The 22,899-nt window shown below is 36.4% G+C and overlaps 1 protein-coding gene across 2 annotated transcripts in view; it reads right to left on the reverse strand.

Annotated features, from left to right (window-relative positions):
* Window positions 1–3,723: 3,723 nt before the first annotated feature.
* Window positions 3,724–22,899, reverse strand: part of ZNF624 (zinc finger protein 624) — a 48,395-nt gene continuing 29,219 nt past the window's right edge. The window contains exons 4-6 of one of the 2 annotated variants that reach the window (XM_028089040.2): window positions 17,698–17,824; window positions 16,878–16,973; window positions 3,724–6,325 (exon numbers count right to left, since the gene is read on the reverse strand). In XM_028089040.2, the coding sequence (XP_027944841.1) occupies window positions 4,110–6,325; window positions 16,878–16,973; window positions 17,698–17,824 (2,439 nt within the window). In that variant the 3' untranslated portion in view covers window positions 3,724–4,109. The remainder of the gene's footprint in view (window positions 6,326–16,877; window positions 16,974–17,697; window positions 17,825–22,899) is intronic. The other variant, XM_088027959.1, reaches the window with a different exon arrangement.

A 22,899-nucleotide genomic window follows, 5' to 3' on the forward strand; every position in this document is an offset into this window, starting at 1 on the left:
TGTATGGTCTGCTTGTGTGTGTAAGTTTTGACAAATCTTAACTTTGCATAATAGATTTGTGTATATTTTATGGTAGTGATAAAAGACTATTTTCCACATATATTTTGTGCATTCATGATATATTTTGCTTAAATTTTCAATATTTCTAGCTTACATGGTCCATCTGTGAGTTTTTCAAATTGTCCCAAATCTTCAAAAAATTTTCCAATATATTTATTGAAAAAAAATCCGTGTATAAGTGGACCTGCACAGTTCAAACCTGTATTATTCAAGGATCAACTGTATATACTTGATATAAATTGGCAGAAATCTGTAAACTAAGATAATAGCATTTATAACGTTAAAACACTGAATACATAAGACCAAATAAAAATGTTCAAAATTTCTACACTGAAAAAATATAAAAATTGCTAATTAAAAGATGTGTATAAATGAAAAGGTATAACATGCCCATAGACTGGGTGTCTCAATATTGTTAAAGTGTCCATTCTTGTAAATTATATATTTGATGTAATGCCCATTAAAATCTCAACTTTTCGGTGTGGAACAATTGAAAAAATAAATCATTCAAAGATGTATATGAAAATGCCAAGGATCTAGAATTGCAGTGACAATTTTGAACAAGAACAAAATTAGAAGACATATACCACCAGACGTCAAGACTTACTATAAATCTGTTTACCCTAAGAACATTTGGTGTTCAATGGAATAAAAGAACAGAATAGATAATTTAGAAATAGACCCCCATATATGATCATCTGATTTATCATAATACCACTGTGACACAAGGGGGAAAGGAGAAGGTGGCCTTTTCAATTAAATGATGTCAAATAAATTGTGTATTTGTATGGAAAATATTAATTTGACCTCTACCCCACACATAAAAATTAATTTCAGATGGATTTTAGACCTAAAAGTGAAAAGTGTAGAAGGGAATGTAGGAAAATATCTTTACGACTTTGGATTAGGAAAAAATTTCTTACACTGGGCACAAAAAACACCAATCATAAAAGACTGATTAGTTGTTCACTAAAATTAAAGTCTTCTATTCATCAAAGGACATCAAGGCAAGCTGGAGATGAAGAGATGATGTTTGTAACACAAGTATCCAAAAAGTACCTTGCACCCAGAATATAGAAAGAATCCTACAAATGAACAAAGCGTTCCCAATTAAAAAACATGGGCAAAAGCCTTGAAAAGGCACTTCTCAAAAGAGGATATTCAAAAAGCCAGTAAGCACCTAAAAGGAGATTCAACATCATTAGCCACAAAGGAAATACAAATTAAACCTATAATGAGATACTGCCACACACTAGAATCAGGCTTTGTCGCCTTTCCTCTCCATTGAAATTGCTCTAGTAAAGGTGGCCTGTGTCATCTCCATCCCCTAACCCTGTGGACACTCTTCAGTTATGTCATTTGAACCTGACCATGCTCCTCTTCTTGAAATGCTTGGCTCTAAGGCAGGGAAGAGGGTTTTATGTGTGGTGAGGATTAGGAGGTAGAAAGGAGCAGCCAGCAGACTAGGCATCAAGTTATGTCAACGCTTTAACAGCCTGGTCTTTTAGGGGTAATATTTAAAGGTTTAACTCTCAAACTTTCCAATCAGAAACTGGTATATTACATCCAAAGGAGGTATGTTTCTTGGTAACAGTTTGAAGTTCCACTATTAAAATTCAATCAGAAATGGTCATTTTAAAGTGTCAAATTATTCACTTGTAATGGGAGGAAGCTCGTATCATTTGTCCAATATCCCCTTCCCAATATTAAATAGATACATATTCTAACATTGTGGGAGGGGTATTGGATTCTCTTTTCTTCAGCCTCCACAGAAGCATAGCTCATCATGTCTTGTCCTTTTTGGATATCAGGTCCATGGTCTGTTAGGGTCTTCTGGTATCAAGGCTGCAGCCTCTAGGTTCTCATTTTTGTTCCAGGACTCTTAGTATTTCCAGAACTTCCAAGACTTCATTTATGGGCTTGGGTATCGTTGGCTGTTTCCTCTCTCTCTAATCCATCACGGAACGTTCTGTGAGGCTGTACATGGAACTTTTCACCATTGTGACATTTTCTTCAGTGTCATGTTGAAGGTGGAACTTCTCTTGAGGCTTGCAGACCTGTAGTCTACAGCCTGGACGCCAAGTTCCAGATACTCTTGGATATGTTTTCTATTTGTCTGAAATTACTACCTCCTCCAAATGAAACCAAGAGGGTAGAGGGAATGAGGTGCTGGGTAACTTCTTTGGAATCTAGGCAGCATCAGAACCAATTCCCATGCTCTTAGATCCACGACTGCCCCTACCTTGCCAACGTATTAGGGTAATTCTTGGTACATAACACGTGTCCAGTGAATTACCTCCACGAGTAAAATAGGTTTTTACTGTTTATGATAATATTACATGCTCATTGAAAAGAAAAACTTATGAATTACAGAAAAGTGCAGAAGTCAGACAAACAAAAAATACTGGATACTCCATGACTCTAAAACAACCATTAACTTTTCAGAGACCATCCTTTCATTCATGGTTCTCAAAAGTTCACACAAATACAGTTTTACATTGAGTTTTAAGCCATACATGCTACACTTAAATTAAAAAAAAAATTCCAGTCCTTTCCCCCATTTATCCTGCTACTTCTCTTCTCCCTTCCTTCAAGGTAACCAATAACAACAGCCTGGTATACATTCTTCTGGTATATATACTTGTTTCCATGCTCAACACCTAAATGGGTGTAATCATTAACAAAAATAAAATCCTGTACACATAAAGCTCTGTAATAAAGCAATTAGTTATTAAAATTTGTGGGAATACCTTGAGTTCAACTAATGTAGAAATAACTAATTTTAAAAATTACTATCATGCTGTTCCACAGAACGGTTATATCACAATTTATTCCACCATTCCCCCATCAATGGGCATTCAATTTGTCTCCACTTGGTTTTCTACTTTGTCTCTACAAACAATACTTCGACAGAACTCTTTATTTGTGTGTATTTTTATGCATTGATGATGTTATTTCTGTGGGGGCAGATTCCCAAAGTGAGACTGCTAGGTCAAAGTATTTTTATTTTAAAATTTTATTTAAAAACTTTTAAAATATATGTTGCTGAATTGCTGGTGGAAATATAAGCTGATAAAACCTTTTTGTAAAAGTAGATGGCTCCCCAAAACCCACTAGCAAAAGATCTCTTAATTTTTGCCAGCTCCACGAAGTGGAAGTGACATCTCACTGGTTGTCTTAATTTGCATTTCCCTGAGTGCTCCTTAGGTTCATAACATTTTCAGAGATTAATGGCCATTTACTCTTCTATGACTAGCCATCTAGTCCAGATGGATTAAAGACTTTAATGTAAAAAATAACCAAAATCTTAGAAACAAATTTAGGAGACTATTGTATAATCAGGGATTAAGGAGACCCTTTTAACTAAAAGAGTAAATTAACAATCTAAAAAGGAAAATGTATAAATATCTTACTATGAACAATTAAAATGTTAAAGTCTTTTACTATATAAAAAAGCATAAAGACGATCACTAGATTAAAAAAATTTGCAACACACATGAAAAAGGATTAATATTTCAAATACATAAGAGCACCTCCAAATTTATAAGAAAGACAAACCAATAGAAAAATAGGCAAAAAATATATAGGCAATTCATTGAAGATGATTTGTTAAGTGAATAAAGTATGAAATCTGGATGAATACTTTCATTTGTCCATTATTTTTCTCTATTGTGAATTTTCTTAGAACTTCTAAGATTTAATATGACTGTATGCTTTACCACATTCTTATGTTTCTAAAGTCTCTCTCTCTTTTTAAAAGGTTTTATTTATCTGAGAGAGAGCAAGAGCAGGGGGAGGGGCAGAGGGAGAAGCAGACTCCCCACTGAGCAAGGAGCCTGATGTGGGGCTTGAACCCATGACCCTGGAATCATGACCTGAGCTGAAGGTAGATGCTTAACCGACTGAGCCACCCAGGCGCCCCCTCTAAAGTATCTCTTAGGTGTGTATTTTCTGATAAATTGCTCCTGGAAGTTTTCCCACATTCATAAAAGACACAGTTTATGATTCTTCTTGTGGAGTTGGCATCTGGATGAATGATTTATTAATCTTTATATTAGTTGAGTTTCTCTTTGATGTATTCTTTGATGTACAGTAAGGCTTGAGCTACTCCTAAAGGCTTTTCCACATTCATTACATTTATAGGGTTTTTCTCCAGTATGCATCCTCAGATGTACAGTAAAGTCTGAGTTGGTTCTGAAGGCTTTTCCACATTCTTCACATTTGTAGGGCCTTTCCCCAGTATGAATTCTCTGATGTAGAGTTAGCTGTGATAGAGTGATGCAACCTTTTCCACATTCCTTGCATGTATAGGGTTTTTCTCCAGTATGTGTTCTCCAATGCACTGTTAGGTATGAACCCCTCCTAAAGGCTTTTCCACAGACATCACATTTATAGGGTTTCTCTCCACTATGGATTTTCTGATGTTCTGTGACATGTACCATCTGGCTAAATGCTTTCCCACAGTCATTACACTTAAATGGTTTCTCTCCAGTATGCGTTCTCTGATGGGTATTAAAGCCTGAGTTACTTGTGAAAACCTTCCCACACTCATTACATTTATAGGGTTTTTCACCAGTATGCCTTCTTTGATGTACAGTAAGTTGTGATGTATTAGTGAAAGCTTTCTCACAATCATTACACTTATATGGTTTTTCTCCAGTATGTGTCCTTTGATGTACAATAAGGTACGACTTAGTCCTAAAAGATTTTTCACAATCATAGCATTTATAAGGTTTCACTCCAGTATGAATTTTCTGATGCTCTTTGAGATTTACCATTTTGGTAAATGCCCTCTCACATTCATTACATTTATATGGTTTCTCTCCAGTATGAATCCTCTGATGTACAGTTAAGTGTGATTTTATTCTGAAAGATTCCCCACATTCATTACATAGATAAGGTTTCTCTTCAGTATGAATTCGCTGATGTATAATTAGGGATGAAGAACGCATGAAGGCCTTTCCACACTCATTACATTTATAAGGTTTCTCTCCTGTATGCATTCTGTGGTGTACAGTAAGGCATGAATAATTAATGAATGCTTTCCCACATTCATTACATTTATAAGGTTTTTCTCCTGTATGAATTCTTTGATGTTCTGTGAAATTTGCTATACGATTGAATGCTTTCCCACATTCATTACATTCATAGGGTTTTTCCCCAGTATGAGTTCTTATATGTACAATAAGGCTTGAATTACTTCTGTAGGCTTTCCCACATTCATTACATCTAAAGGGTTTCTCTCCAGTATGAATTCTCTGATGGACATTAAAAATTGTGGTATTCTTGAAAGATTTCCCACATTCACTGCATTTATATGGTTTCTCTTCAGTATGGGTCTTCTGATGTACACTAAGATATGACTTATTCCTAAAGGCTTTGCCACAATCATTACATTTGTAGGGTTTCTCTCCATTGTGAGTTTCCTGATGTCTTGCAAGTTTTGATTTATCACTGAAAGCTTTCCCACATTCACTACATTTATAGGGTTTCTCTCCGGTTTGAATTCTCTGGTGTTGATGAAGGCGAGCACACTGGCTAAAAGATTTTCCACAGACATTGCATTGATAAGGTTTCTCCTTAGTATGAATTCTCTGATGTACCATAAGGGATGAAGAAGCAATGAAGGCCTTTCCACATTCATTACATTTATAGGGTTTTTCTCCAGTGTGAATTTTTTTATGTTGACTGAGATATGAAGGCTGGCTGAACATTTTCCCACATTCATTACATTCATAAGGTTTTTCTTTAGTGTGAGTTCTCTGATGTTGAATGAGTAGTGACCTATAACGAAAAGACTTTTCACATGTACTACATTTATAGGGCTTTTCTTTATTATTGTATTTTTTCCCTAACGTAAGTTCTGAAGTAGGCCTTATGGCTTTGCTGCCTTCTGTATCCTTGCAAATTTTCTTCCCCATATGTGTATCTGTAATCAAATCTAAATTCTCAGTGAAATTTTCACGTGTTTGGCATTTGCTGTGGGGTTCTTCTCTGATAACTCCTGCTTCAGGAAAAAGAATAGATCCAAATCTAAAGCCTCTTTGACCAGAGGAAATTTTCTTGTGAGTAACTATTTTTTGGTTCAAATGATTTTCCTGACTATTTTGCAATCTCAATATCCTTTCATTCCATTTCCATAATCCTCCCATTCTGGAGTTCCATAGACCATTCTCTGTGAGTTTATATATTATGGTCTCTTGTGATACATCTTCAGAAATATCCTCGATTGATACATTCTTGGTTGCAGGTTTGGTCTCCAACTCTGGGGGAAAAAAAGAAATAAATCAAATCAAATCAAATGACTCCTATTTCCTAAGCTAGGAAGATCTCAGTAAACAGGATAATAAAAGGGAAACCTCAGCTGATAATGAATATGAGGTTTTAACTGCTTGCAAATTGGCCTTGTTTTCTAAGAAGAAAGAGGTAGGTTTGAGGGAGGCTGGTTGAGCCAAGAACCAAAGTAGTAAACTCAGTTTTTCCCCTACTAAAAAAATTCATTTATGGTAACCCTCCTAGAATCTAAGGATCTCAAATACTACTTTTCTCATTCCCTTTACAGTGAACTTCCCCCCCCAGATCATTCTTCATAAGTTGTGACTACTTTCTTGCTTCCCATTTACTCTACAAACCAGGCATTAGTTCCCAACCATACTTTCTATTTGTCCTCATTCTTTGCTTAGCTTTTTGTATGAGGCTTTTCTCAAATAAGGGCATTTGTTCCCAACCATACTTCCTGTTTGTTCTCATTCTTTGCTTGCTAGCTCTTTGTATGAGGGCTTTCTCAAATTTCCCAGGGTGGTTTATTCAAGTCTTTGTATGTACTTTTTAATCAGACGTTTATGGAAAAAAACACTACGATTTTTCAGAAAGTAGTTGAACAGCAAATTAGTCAAAATTAATATTTATAGTTATTAATGTTTCAAATAGTAATAATAATCATCAAGGGTAGTTTTGCAACCTTTTTATCTCTTAAGAACATTCCTGAAAGTCTGTCAAAAAAACCGGATCAAAACTACGTACACCTTGAATTTTAAAGTCATGAAACATTCCACTATCCACAAAAGGTTTTGATCCAACTTGTTTTTATTTATTTATTTTTTAAAGACTTTATTTATTTATTTGACAGAGAGAGACACAGCGAGAGAGGGAACACAAGCAGGTGGAGTGGGAGAGGGAGAAGCAGACTTCCCGCTGAGCAGGGAGCCCGATGTGGGACTCGATCCCAGGACCCTGGGATCATGACCTGAGCCGAAGGCAGACGCTTAATGACTGAGCCACCCAGTCACCCCGATCCTATTTGTTTTTAAACATTTAGAAATAATTGCCTGAAAGTTAATTAGAAATTTATTTATTTTTAAAGATTTTATTTATTTATTTGACAGAGACACAGTGAGAGATGGAACACAAGCAGGGGGAGCAGGAGAGGGAGAAGCAGGCTTCCTGCTGAGCAGGGAGCCCAATGTGGGGCTCAATCCCAGGACTCTGGGATCATGACCTGAGCTGAAGGCAGATGCTTAACAACTGAGCCACCCAGGTGCCCCAGTTAATTAGAAATTTAAAAGAAGTATAAAAATGCAGGGGCGCCTGGGTGGATCAGTTAAGCGTCTGCCTTTGGCTCAGGTCATGATCCCAAGGTCCTGGGATTGAGCCCCACATCTGGCTCCCTGCTCCGTGGGGAGCCTGCTTCTCCCTCTCCCTCTGCCTCTCCTCCTGCTTGTGCGTGCGTTCGCTATCTCTGTCAAATAAATAAAAAATCTTAAAAAAAAAACAAGTATAAAAGTGCAGAGCGCCTGACTGGCTCAGTCAGTTGAACATCTGACTCTTGATCTCAGCTTGGGTTTTGATCTCAGGGTTGTGAGTTCAAACCTCATGTTGGACTCCACATGGAGCCTACTTAAAAAAAAGTATAAAAGTGTTTTAAAAAGTAAAATATTGGGGTCCCTGGCTGGCGGAGTCAGTTAAGTGTCCAGCTCTTAGTTTCAGCTCAGGCTGTGATCTCAGAGTTGTGAGATTGAGCCCCGAGTTGGGCTCTGTGCTGTGTGGAGTTTGCTTGAGATTCTCTCTCCCTCTCCCACTCCCGCTTGTGTTTGGTCTCAAATAAATAAATAAATCCTAAAAAAAAAAAAGTAAAATATTGGGGCATCTGGGTGGCTCAGTTGGTGAGTGTCTGACTCCTGGGTTTTGGCTCAGGTCATGATCTCATGGGTCCTGAGATTGAGCCCTGCATTGCACTCCACACTCAGTGGAGGGTCTGCTTGAGGATTCTCTCCCTCTGCCTCTCCTCCTACCTGTGCATGCATGCCTGCTCACTCTCTCACAAATAAATTTTTTTTGAAAAGAGTAAAATATCAAATTGTATATACAAGCAAGTTTTAAGACCACCACCCCACAGTGTAATCTTTTTTAAAAAGACCAAGATTTGAGGGTCGCCTGGCTGGCACAGTTGGTAGACTATGCAACTCTTGATCTCAGGGTTGTAAGTTCGAGCCCCACATTTGGTGTAGAGTTTACTTAAAAATAAAACCTTAAAAAAAAAAAGGACAAAGATTTGGATTCAGGGACACCAAAGAGGGCACCCCTAGAACCCAGTTCACCTAAACGTTTAATTGAATTAAGGTAACTGGGGACAGTTACAGCCTTTATCCTAGCAGCCCACCAAGGCAAATAATTCTCTATGGAAAAAGATTACACAATCCAGAACTTCAAGTTCTCATATCAATGCTTGACAATGAAAAATAATAGGCATACAAGAAGACAAAAGTCTCATTAGAAAAAAGTCAAGAGAGGGGCACGTGGGTGGTGTAGTTGGTAAGTGTCCACTCTTGGTTTCAGCTTAGGTCATGATCTCAGAGTCGTGAGATTGAGCCCTGTGTTGGGCTCCATGCTGAGCTCAGAGTCTGCTTAAGTTTCTCTCTTCCTCTCCCAACCCCCTCACTCAACTCTCTTTCTCTCTCAAATAAATAAATCTTTAAAAAAAAAAGAGGGGGGAAAAAAAAAGAAAAAAGGAAAAAGGAAAAATTCAAGAGAAAAACAGATAATAGAAACAGATCTAAAAGGTATCCCGACAGTTGAGGTCTTAAAATAATGCTGATTAGTACATTCAAGAAAATAAGACAAGACCAATAATTTCACCAAATAATTGGAAAGTATAAAATAAGAATCAAATGCCAATTCTAGAACTGGAAAACAAGAACTCAAAGACTAAAAGCACAGTAGATACAACACATGAGAATGTTAACAAAATGGAAAATAGGTCAGTAGAAAATATGCATACTGAAGTACAGAATGATGAAAAACTTGAAAAAATTATTTAAAAAAACATTACAGAGACAAATAGGATAGAGTGAAGAGGTCTATCGCAGATGTAAGAGTCCCAGCAGACTGGAAAGAGAAGTGAGACAGAATGAGATGAAATCAAGTTCAAAGACATTAACACCAAAACATTTTCCAAAACAGATAAAAAATATCAAGCCACAGATATTAGAAGCCAAATTAATCCCAAGTAGGAGAAATACAAAGGAAATATAAAATAAACTGAAAGGCAGATTTCTGTCAAGGGGAAACAATCAGATCACAGGTTGCAAACTATAGCCAAATCTGTTCCACTACATGTTTTTGTATGGCCAGTGAGATAAGAATATATAGTTTTAAATGGTTGAAAAATATATTAAAAGGATAATATATTGTGACACATTAAAATCATATGAATTTCAAATTTCAGTGTCCATAAATAAGGTTTTACTGGAAATTTAACCACATTCTTTGGCTAACATTTTGTCTTTGGATGCTTTTGTACCTACAATTGCTAAATGGAGTAGTTGCAACAGAGCTATTATGTTTCCACAACGCCTAAAATATCTACTGTCTTACCTTTTACAGAAAAGGTCTGCTGACTCCTGAATTAAACAGATGGTTGACTTGTCAACAGATTTGATGTAAGACAGAAAACAATGGAATGATATTTTCACAATGCTGAAAGAATGTGATGCCAACCTAGAAGTCTAAACTTAACAAAAATATTTTCCAAAAAGAAGATTAAAAATATTTTTAGATAAAAAGAAAAATGGAGGGGCGCCTGGGTGGCTCAGTCATTAAGTGTCTGCCTTCGGCTCAGGTCATGATCCCGGGGTCCTGGGATCGAGTCCCACATCGGGCTCCCTGCTCCACGGGAAGCCTGCTTCTCCCTCTCCCTCTACTGCTCCCCCTGCTCCCCTCTCTCTCTGACAAATAAATAAATAAAAATCTTTGGGGAAAAAAAAAGAATGAAAGAGGAACTCTTTTTTTTTTTAAAAAAAAAGAAAAATGGAGGGAATAGGATACTGGCAGGTGTGAATAAAATTAAATATTAGAGAGTATTCTTTAAGCAGAAGAAAAATAACCCTAGGTAGAAGCTTTGAAATGAAGAAAAAAAATGAAGAGAAAGTATAGGCAAAAATATAGATAAATCTAAATGAATACTGACTGCATAGAACATAGTCTTATGAGATTTGACATGTAAATAGAATTAAAATACATACTTTCAACAACATATAAATTAGGTTAAATAAGTTGTTCTAAGATACTTGTGTTGTTTGGGAAGAGAGAAAATCTAAGCATGCTGAATCAATGATGCATGCTTTAATCTCAACGTTAACCATTAAGCGAATAATTTTAGAAATTTATAATTATCAAGTTATTAGAGGGGGAAATAGAAAAATAAGAGACAATAAATCTAAAGGCATGAATGGGGAAAAAGAATACGGAACAGGCAAGATACTTTCACAGTTGGATGACAGATTTAAACACCATGTAATTGTATTATGTAAATATGAACTAAATACTCCAGAAGATACAGACTGTCCCTCAGGTTATTTAGAAGTAATTTTGTACCATCTGGGTCACAAACAAAATCTGGTTAAGATAAAAATCTAACAATTGGTTAAAACAAAAATCCAACAATATGCTACTTATAAGAGAAACAAAATATAAGGATATATAAAAGATAACAGAATTAAAATGAGGTACTATATAAACAATAACCAAAAGAAAGGTGCTATAGTGGTATTAGAACAAGGCAAAATAGACTTTAAGGCAAAAACCATTATGGAGATAAAGAAGACACTTCAGAAGAATAAAAGGTCCAATTTAACAGAAAGGTATAACAGTTATAACTTTGTATTTACCTAATAACACAGCCTCAAAATACATTAAAAAAAATAAAGTAACTAAAATAAGAAACAGACAAATCTACAGTCTTACTGGGAAACATTAAAAAAATCTTTCTTAATAACTCATAGAATAAGCTGACAATCAATAAATACTTAGATTTTAGCAACACAAAAAACTTGATATATCTGGGGTGCCTGGGTGGCTCAGTCAGCTAAGCCTCTGACTCTTGGTTTTGGTTCAGGTCATGATCTCAGGGTCGTGAGATTGAGCCCTGCACTGGGCTCCGCACTTGATGCAGAGTCTGTTTGAGATTCTTTCCCCCTCTCTCTCCTCCCTCCGCTCCTCCCCCTGTTTGTGTGCTCTCTCTCAAATAAATAAAATCTTAAAACAAAAACTTGATATATCTAAAACTGTACTCAATACCTATAGGCTACACATTTTCCAAGTGCACACAAAATGTTTTCAAAATTGTCCATGTGGTGAAGCAAATTTTAAGAAATTTGTAAAGATTGAAATCATATACAGCATCTCTGAACACAGGAAAAATTAAAGTAGCAAGATTACTAGAAAATCCCCAGATGGTACAAAATTAAGAAAAATACTTCTAAATAACCTGAGGGACAAAGATATCACAACGGAAATTACCAAATGCTTTGAACTCAGTAATTATGAAGTTGCTACATAAAAAGAGCGTGTAATGTAGGGGTTTTTTTTGTTTGTTGTTGTTAAAATTTTTTTTGGTCTTTTATGGGGTGTGATGAAGTCTAGATAGCCTTAAATAAATTATAAAAAAGTATAGCTGAAAATCAATGATATAAATATCCAACTCAGGAAGTTAAAAAAGATCAGCAAATTAAATGTTAGAATGGTTAAAAACAATAAAATAAAGAGAAGAAAGTAATGATACAGAAATCAAACATAAAAAAAAGATTCTTTAAAAGCCAAATAAGATTGATAAACCCTAGGCAAGACTGATTCAGCTAAAAGAGAGAAGACAAAAAAAAAAAAAAAGTCAATGTCAGGAATGAAAAGGGAGACATCAAAAAAAAATAAATAAATAAAAATCAAAAAAGAAAAGGGAAACATCATCTCAGATCCATACAGACATTTAAAAGAGAGGATAGTATGCCAATAAATTTAAATTTTAGATAAAATGGATCAATTGCCAGATAAACACAATTTACTAAACTGAAACAAGAAGAAATAAGGAATATTAATAGTCCTACAACTACAGAAGGAATAGAAACTATAAACACCTTCCATAATAAAAGCATCAGGCCAACATGGCTTCCCCAATGAAATCTATGTATCTTTCCTGGGCGCCTGGGTGGCTCAGTCATTAAGCGTCTGCCTTCGGCTCAGGTCATGATCCCAGGGTCCTGGAATTGAGTCCCACATTGGGCTCCCTGCTCTGCGGGAAGCCTGCCTCTCCCTCACCCACTGCCCCTGCTTGTGTTCTCTCTCTCGCTGTCTCACTCTCTCTGTTGAAAAAATAAATAAAATCTTAAAAAAATATATATATCTTTCCCTCTCTCACAACTCTTTCTTCTCCTTACTATAAGCTTATGGCCTTGCTTCATATTTTACTTTCAGTTCAAAAGCTATTATAATAGAATGTCTTGATCTTCCCATTACTGGTTGACCTATTATCTGCATCCACCTTCTTCAACTTTCCTAGTGTGATAGCAGAAGAGGTGACCTCTCTGCCTATCGGTGGTAAATCCCTCCTTTTCCTTTCTTGAGTTTATTCCCTTTACCTTTCTCACCCAGTTTAGTTTTAGTTCTTTACTGATCTCATCTTGGTCTTGCAATGTTAATTTCGCCCTCTCCACTACGGCGTCATTGTTATCAGCACGCGAATATGCCATAAAAACTCCCATCTCAAATATAAAACAAAAGATTTTTGTTCTTTAGTCCATATTTTCCTGTAGCTATTGCTCCATTTCTCTTTCTCTCTTCATGGTGGGGAGGGGGGAGTCTTCTCTCAAGAGTCATCTAAAACTATCTCTAATGTCTACTTTTCATTCATCCTTTCAAAAATATATAATATTTTCAACATTCAATATTAATGAAAAGGACTGAAGATGACACAAACAAATGGAAAGATATTCCATGCTTATGGATTGGAAAAACCAATATTGTTAAAATGTCCATACTACTCAATCTACCGATTCAATGTAATTCTTATCAAAATACCAACAAAATATTTCATAGAATTAGAACAAATAATCCTAAATTTGCATGGAACCAAAGAAGACCCCAAATAGCCAAAGCAATCTTAAAAAGAAGAACAGGGGCGCCTGGTGGCTCAGTCAGTTAAACACTCTTGATTTTGGCTCAGGTCATGATCTCCACCCCCTTTCCAAAAAAAAAAAAAAAAAAAAACGGGAGAGAGAGAAGAACAAAGCTGGGGGTTTCACAATCTCAGATTTCATGATATTACAATGTGGCAGTAATCAAAACAGTATAGTACTGGCACAAAACCAGACACAGATCAATGGAATAGAACAGAATAGAGAATTGAGAAATAAACCCATGTTTATATGGTCAATTAATTTATAACAAAGGAGGCAAGAATACACAATGGGGAAAAGATCGTGTCTTCAACAAACAGTGCTGGGAAAACTGGACAGCTATATGCAAAAGAATGAAACTGGACCACTTTCTTACATCATGCAGAAAAATAAACTCAAAATGGATTTAACACCTAAATCTAAGAGCTGAAACCATAAAATTCCTAGAAGAGAACATACACAGTGATTTCTTGGACAATGGGCATAGAAACATTTTTCTAGATATATCTCCTCAGGCAAGGAAATCAAAGGTAAAATTAAACTATTAAACACACCAAACTAAAAAGCTTTTTGCATAGTGAAGGAAATCACCAACAAAACAAAAAGATAACCTACTGAATGGGAGAAGATAACTGCAAATGATACATCTGATAAGGGCTTAATATCCAAAATATATAAAGAACGTGAACAACTCAGCACCAGAAAACAAATAATCCAACTGAAAATGGGCAGAAGACATGAAAACATATTTTTCTGAAGAAATACAGAATGGCTGATGGAGACATGGTAAGATGCTCAACATCACTACTAATTAGGAAATGCAAATTAAAACCACAATGAGATACTACCTCACCACCAGTCAGAAAGGCTGAAATAAAAAACACAAAAAATAAAAAGTGTTGGTGAGGATGTGAAGAAAAAGGAACCCTCACATTCACTGTTGGTGGGAATGTAAATTGGTGCAGCCACTGTGAAAACAGTATGGAGGTTCCTCAAAAAATTAAAAACAGAATTATCATATGATCCAGTAATTCCACTACTGGGTATTTACCCAAATAAAACAAAAACACTAATTTGAAAAGCTATGGATACCCCTATGTTTATTGCAGCATTATTTACAATAGCCAAGATATGGACGCCACCCAAGTGTCCACTGACAGATGAATGGATAAAAGACATGTGGTATGGATATACAATGGAATATTACGTGGTCACAATAAAGAATGAAATCTTGCAATTTGCAACAACATGGATGGACCTAGAGGGTATTATGCTAAGTGAAATAAGTCAGTCAGCGTGTAATGTAGGAAACAAAACAAATGAACAACAAAGAAAAGAAATTAAAAAAAAAACCCCAAACTCTTAAATACAGAGAACAAACTGGTGGTCACCAGAGGGGAGGTGGGTGGGGGATGGGTGAAATAGGTGAAGGGGATTAAGGAGCACACTTATCTTTTTTAGTTTTTTTTTTTAATTTAATTTAATTTTATTATGTTATGTTAGTCACCATACAATACATCATTAGTTTTTGATGTGGTGTTCCATGATCCATTGTTTGTGTGTAACACCCAGTGCTCCACGCAGAACGTGCCCTCCTTAATACCCATCACGAGGCTAACCCATCCTCCCACCCCCTCTCCTCTAGAACCCTGTTTGTTTCTCAGAGTCTATAGTCTCTCATGGTTCGTCTCTCCCTCCGATTTCCCCCCTTCATTTTTCCCTTCCTTCTCCTAATGTCCTCCATGCTGTTCCTTATGTTCCACAAATAAGTGAAACCATGTGATAATTGACTTTCTCTGCTTGACTTATTTCACTTAGCATCATCTCCTCCAGTCCCATCCATGTGGATGTACAAGTTGGGTATTCATCCTTTCTGACGGCTGAGTAATATTCCATTGTATATACAGACCACATCTTCTTTATCCATTCATCTGTTGAAGGGCATCTTGAGGAGCACACTTATCTTGATGAACACTGAGTGATGAATAGAATTATTGAATCATTATATTGTACATCTGAATCTCATATAAAACTATGTTAATTATACTTGAATAAAAAATCTATAATATTGATACATGAAAAGAATATATGTAAAACATATTGAGTTACGGATGGCATCATGATAACATTCTCAAGTGAACTAGAATCTATTTTTTTAATTCCATCTCCACTATCAGTTTAACAAAAGTTATCATCTCTGCCTAGACTATTGTAACAACCTCATTACCTGGTTTAATGCCCTCAAGTTCAATTTCCACACACAGAATTATTTCCATAAAAATCCTTGATTAAAGTCTGTCACTGCCTTCACACTCACTTTGATTAAAATCCAAATAGTTACCAACACCTACAAAGCTCTGAGTAGGCAGGCTGTTGTCTAACTCCGATACCAGTCTCCTGCTCACTGAGGCTTCAGTCACAGCAACCTCCTTTTCATTTCTAGAACACATTTCATTCTTTTCTGTGTCTGGTCCTTTGCCTGGAATGCTTCTCCTTTCCTCTTCCCTTGGCTGCTTGCTTCTGAATCTTCAGGGCTCAGCTTTAATGTCCTCCCCTCAGAAGCCTTCCCTGACCATACTCTCTGAAGGAGGCACCTTCATCTCCAACCCAGTTACTCTTTCATATCCCCCAATTTATCTCATAAATGAAGGTTGTTACAACCATTATTTAGCTTCTTTTTATTTATATACTTGTTAATTTCTCAAAATTTAATCTTTGTGATGGCAGGGACCTGGTCCATCTTACTCATTGCTGTAGACCTAGTGCCTAACCCAGTACACAGAATACAGATGTCTGATAAATATCAATTAAATACATAAATAAGTACTGTATTTTGATTCTCAACTGATTCCTTGTTTGTATTTTCAATGAACGAAGAATCTGGAGGAAAAGAGGAGGGTTCCCCCCAAATCTCAGCAGGCTTGCAAGTGAAGAAAGTTAAATAATGAGTAAATAGGTTTGGCTTAAAAGGAACCAGTGGTGACCTTTAGGAAAGCGTTTTCAGGAAAATTAATGAAGGAAGAGATGTCAGAAAATGGTTAAACACATGAGAAAAATGTAAAGTTAACTGGAGAGGACAGAACTGAAAGGGGTGCTTCATGCATGTTTGAATGAAGGACTAAGTATGAAGATCATAGCCTCAAGAAAGCAAAGTAAGACGGGATTGGGAATCAAAAGTAGAGACTAGAGAGAGAAGGAGAAGCAACAGGAGAGGGAAAAGGAGAGAGAGAGAGAGAGCAAGGGAGGGAGAGAATCTCTTCTTCTGAGATAGTTTTGAGCAAGGATACTCCCCAAAATATTTCAGATGTTCTGCTCCATCCATAACCTATAAACTTAAAACAAATCCAGTCCTCCTTGTTTTTATTAACTCACCTGGATAGGGAGTTCTTGCAATTTCTCTCTCTACAACACATGGTCCTTTTCCATCCTCCAAATGAGATATCATGTCTGGTTTGGAAACTGCGAGCCCTGTTCAGAAAAAAATGAATAGGACTTGACTGTGTCTATGAGTAAGAACTATTGCCAAGTTCAGTCTCAGCTCTTAATCTTCAGTGCAGAGTGGCTATTATGGGAAGTTCTAGAGATGCACTGCCCAATAGAGTTGTCAACAGCCACATGTGGCTATTTAAATTAGTTAAAACTATATAAAATTTAAAAATCAGTTCTTCAGTTGGACTAGCCAGATTTCAAGTTCTCAGTAGCCTCAAGTGGCTAGTGCCTGTCCTATTGGACAGCACAGATACAGAAGATTCCCAGCACAACAGAACATTCTATTGTACGGTGGTGTTACAGATGATTACAAAGGAGCTCAACACCATGATCCCAGGTTTTCTGGGATAATAGAACATGAGAATAATCTGAGTTTAGAAAGAAAATGAACACATTTTTTCCTTTCTTTCTGGAGGTACTGATAACTCCCATTTATAAAAGTGATCAGAAAAAACTTTAGTTCTAAATATGGGCTACTGTCAACAATCTACAAGATTCCAATGAAATATGTATTCCTTACTCTACAATGGGTGGGCCACTTAATTAAGAGCAAGGGATAGCATGACTCCCAACAACATCCCCCTAATATGAGATCTTAATGCCTAAACTCTAACCCCAAGTTCAGTTAAGTACTTTAGAGGCTCTATATCTTCAGCAAACCTGATCAAGTGGGTAGATACAGGAACACAGAAGTTATTCTTACCCAGGGAGACAAGATTCCTATAATTCTCTAGCATCACATCCTTGTGTAGGTTCCTCTGTGAAGGGTCCATCAACCTCCACTCTTCTAATGTGAAGTCTATAGCCACATCTTTAAATGTCACGGAATCCTAAAATAAATACACTGTGATCACCCAGGGACTACACAATGCGACCTGCTGGGCAGAATAATACATATAAATCTGGAGGAATACTCCAGAAATCAGAATCACCAAACGACCACTGAAGTTCATCCCTTAAAGGATGAGTGAATCTCTGCACTGGTAAGAACTTAAAACCACAAGAGGAAGCCCATTCCATTTCCTGAGTTTTACTTGAAGCAGGATTTTCTTTTCAGACTAATTCAAATCTGGCTTTCTCTAACTTTGAAATATTGGTCTTACTATATTATCTGGAGCCAAACAGTATGGTTTCCTCCTTCCCTAGAAAGTCTTAACATTTGATAACAGCTAGTAGTTTCTACCCAAATCATCCTTTCTCCCTGGCTTATCTATACTATCTGCTCTTCCTCAGTTCCAAATCTACAGAATATGACTTAATAAAAGACAGTTTATCATTCAGATTGTAGATACAGAATACTGTAAGCCCTGTCTTTGAGCAAGAAAAGTAAGAAATCATGGGGACTTTGGAGAACTTCTTTGGGCAGGATATGAATTATATATGTGCTTCTATAAAAAAAATGAAGAATGAGCCACAACATTTTTTTAGTGGTTACCTGTTAGAGGAAGGAGGAAATAGAGAGAGTGGAGAGGACTGAAATTAGAAGCTAGACTCTTTTGAATATTTCTCGTTTTGTAGATTTTACTTTTGAACCATGTAAATGTATTATGAAAAAAATTAAAATTTAAAAAATTCATCTCTAAAAATTAAAAGAAAAATGAAACCAGTTTGAAGCACAAACATCCATCAAAGATGAAATATTTTAAGTGACTTTAAAACATAACAATTTGCTGTATATCCTTTGTGAAATATACCCCAAGAAGAAAAAGCATGGCAAAAAACAAAAACTGTGTTTTCAATAAATAATCATACTGTTGGTGGTAGTGATGAAAATGCTATTTTGTAACTGCTGTGTGTGTAGTGTTTGATAAAGCAAATTAGTGGCAAATTATTGATGCCCTGAGAACAAATAAATTTGGCATGACAGAAAGAAGATATAAATGTAATATTGATGAGATTATGCAATAACTCCATAGATCCAAATTTGAATTGGAATTATCAGTATAAACTCATGAATTATTTTAGTTTTAAGGAAAAAAATAAATTTCCTAGCTTCATCGACGGAAAAGCCCTAAAAATAAAAACAATAACTAATAAGGTAACATTATGCAAGCTAGACTGTGGCCTTTAAGTATTGCTTTTCACTAAAAGGAACCAAGGCCTGGAACATTCTGTGATACCAAAAGGCAGGGCAGCTATCAAAGACTACTAAGATCATATCTAAGACACAGGAGACAACTTGAAGAGGCTCCCACTAGTTAAGAATAATGGGACAATTTGAACATCAGTGAGGATAATAAATACAATGGGTTTCAAAAACACACATTTAAATTCATGATTTCATAATACTACTATAAAAATACTCATTGATTATTTTTGGAGGATGCCTGGAAACTGGTAAATAAATAGAAATAATTAACCTTTGTCCTTTTCCTATGGAAAATATATATAGCTTGTAGAGTAACCAAGTGTGATCACACAGTTGATGAGGAGAGATTTCTCTTTATGGAAGGATTCCAGTTAATACATGATAAGGAACAAAAAAAATTAGAACATCATCATTTTGCAACCTCTAACGAATTAAAGGGTCATCAGTGGCTGCTAATATAACAAAGAGGCCTCAACAAGGCATTATGTGCCTTCTGGTAGTATACACCAGATATATGAGATACTGTCGCCAAAAACATTTTGGAAAGCATCAAATCAGAATCTGATTAAGCCTCTAGATCTAAAGAACAATACACTGGAAATACAGGGGAAAGAGAAACATCTTAAATAACCCTTATTTAACAATCAATAAAATCCATGTTGTATGAAATTCTAAATCAGTGCTGTCCAGTAGAGGTATATTCCAAGTCACATATGTAATTTAAGGTTTTCTAGTAGCCCCATTAAAAACAAAAGGAAACAAGTGAAATTATTTTTAATATTATTTAGCCTAATATATATGCAATATTATAATCTCAACATGCAATCAATGTAAAAATTATTAATGAGACACTCTCTTTTGTACTAAGTCTTTGAGATATGACGTGCATTTTAAATTTACAGGGCATCTCAGTTTGGACTAGTTACCTTTCAGATGCTCAACAGCTACATGTGGCTAGTGGCTACTATACTGGGCAACACAGCTAGAAAGTACAAATAATGTGGGTTTCTTCAATGAATTATTACAAGGATAAAAAAAGAGGGAGGGGGAAAACGCTAGCCTAAAAGTAACCTGAGACAATATTAACTAATCATAACATATGAATCAGCTGGGGAAACAAATACCAAGTCAACATTTGATGATATTAAGGCTTTCTGCTGATTTTTAGCTGAAACCATGGTAATATACTTAACATTAAAAAACATGCTATAGATATATGTAACAAGATTTTTTTTAATTAAAAGATTTTATTTATTTATTAGAGAGAGTGAGCACAAGAGGGCATAGGGTCAAAGGGAGAGGCAGACTCCCCCTGAGCAGGGAGCTCGATGTGGGACTCGATCCCAGGACTCCAGGATCATGACCTGAGCCAAAGGCAGTCACTTAACCAACTGAGCCACCCAGTCGCCCTGATATGTAACAAGATATTTGTAAATGAAATTATATGTCTTGTATGTGCTTCAAAATAATTAATGAGAGAGGGTAAGATTACAAATGAAATATGATTATCCAGGGGCTGATACTTGTTGAACACAGACATTAGGTACAAAGGGATTCAGGAAACCACTCTCTCTTCTTTTGCATACATATAGTGCATAATATTTGTCAGGTGCTGATCTAAGGCCTTGTTATGTAATGACTGAATCCTCACAATAAAGAAGGTGCTAATAAGAAAAGTGAGGCATGAAAAGGTTCCATGTCTTGCCCAAGTTCTCAGAAAAGGTAAAGTCTAGATTCAAATTCAGGCATTCTGACTCCAGAATTCAAACTTATAATCACTAACTCTATGATCTAATAAGCTAAAAATCCCGATTCGCTGATTAGTCAGACCAAGGTCTCAAGTTAGATTATATTTGGCTAAGATTTGCTCTATATCAGAAGAAACAGATTTCTACTGGGGTGTTTTCCTGCCATACAGATATGTATACTTGTCAACTATTTAAACTTCTGTATTTATTTGTACCTGAAAGTCCATGAAGCAAACTTTTCATTCTGTTAATAATAAAATATGGCTAACATGGGAGATAATGACAGTATATAAACTTTATTGTTAATCACGTCACATGTCACTCAAATTATAATGAACTTACTGGGTTATTTTCTTTCCCCACCAAGAGTGAAACCCCAGGAAAAACATAAGAAGGCCCTCAGCTCTCAGCTCTCACCTTTGGCTTACTTTGAGGGTCTGTGCAAGCAAGAGTTGTAAACTGCCTACTTAAGACTACTAAGAGAAGGTATGCCGATCACACACAAAAACCCTTTGGCAAATGCTAGAAGACTTGCTGGCTTAAGACATTTAAGAAAATCTGTGCCCAAGGGAAGCAAGGGCAAAAATGAACTACTGGGATTTCATCAAGATAAAAAGCTTTTGCACAGCAAAAGAAACAGTCAACAAAACCAAAAGACAACCGACAGAATGGGAGAAGATATTTGCAAATGACATATCAGATAAAGGGCTAGTATCTAAAATCTATAAAGAACTTATCAAACTCAACACCCAAAGAACAAATAATCCAATCAAGAAATGGGCAGAAGACACGAACAGACATTTTTCCAAAGAAGACAACCAAATGGCCAACAGACACATGAAAAAGTGCTCAACATCGCTCGGCAACAGGGAAATCCAAATCAAAACCTCAATGAGATACCACGACTTCACACCAATCAGAATGGCTAAAATTAACAAGTCAGGAAACGACGGATGTTGGTGGGGATGCGGAGAAAGGGGAACCCTCCTACACTGTTGGTGGGAATGCAAGCTGGTGCAGCCACTCTGGAAAACAGTATGGAGGTTCCTCAAACAGTTGAAAATAGAGCTACCATACGATCCAGCCATTGCACTACTGGGTATTTACCCCAAAGATACAAATGTAGGGATCTGAAGGGGTACGTGCACCCCAATGTTCATAGCAGCAATGTCCACAATAGCCAAACTGTGGAGAGAGCCAAGATGTCCATCGACAGATGAATGGATAAAGAAGATGTGGAATATTATGCAGCCATCAAAAGGAATGAGATCTTCCCATTTGCAACGACGTAGATGGAACTGGAGGGTATTATGCTGAGCGAAATAAGTCAATCAGAGAAAGACATGTATCATATGACCTCACTGATATGAGGAATTCTTAATCTCAGGAAACAAACTGAGGGTTGCTGGAGTGGTGGGGGGTGGGAGGGATGGGGTGGCTGGGTGATAGACATTGGGGAGGGTATGTGCTATGGTGAGCGCTGTGAAGTGTGCAAGACTGTTGAATCACAGATCTGTACCTCTGAAACAAATAATACATTATATGTTAAAAAAAAAAGAAGAAGGAGATAGGAGGAGGGGAAGAATGAAGGGGGGGAATCGGAGGGGGAGACGAACCATGAGAGACGATGGACTCTGAAAAACAAACTGAGCGTTCTAGAGGGGAGGAGGGGGTGGGGGGATGGGTTAGCCTGGTGATGGGTATTCAAGAGGGCACGTTCTGCGTGGAGCACTGGGTGTTATGCACAAACAATGAATCATGGAACACTACATCAAAAACTAATGATGTAATGTATGGTAATTAACATAACAATAAAACATTTAAAGAAAAAAAAAAAAGAAAATCTGTGCCCGGTCATTAACTAATTACTATGTTGACCAAGCAGAGATTTCAGAGATTGCACATGACGAAGAATACAAACTTTACTGAATTAGTCCAGAAAAGTCACTAAACAAACAAAACAGTGCAGCAGCAACAAAAAACCCTGGGGAATGAAGAATCTGATTTCTAGAGTTGCTGCATCATTTTATTTAAAACATGTGTTTTGAAGAAAAGTTATAAAATACAC

This window comes from Eumetopias jubatus, unplaced genomic scaffold, assembly GCF_037043125.1.
Source record: "Eumetopias jubatus isolate StellerSeaLion01/CBP00866 unplaced genomic scaffold, mEumJub1_p1.0 scaffold_10, whole genome shotgun sequence".
NCBI lineage: Eukaryota > Metazoa > Chordata > Mammalia > Carnivora > Otariidae > Eumetopias > Eumetopias jubatus.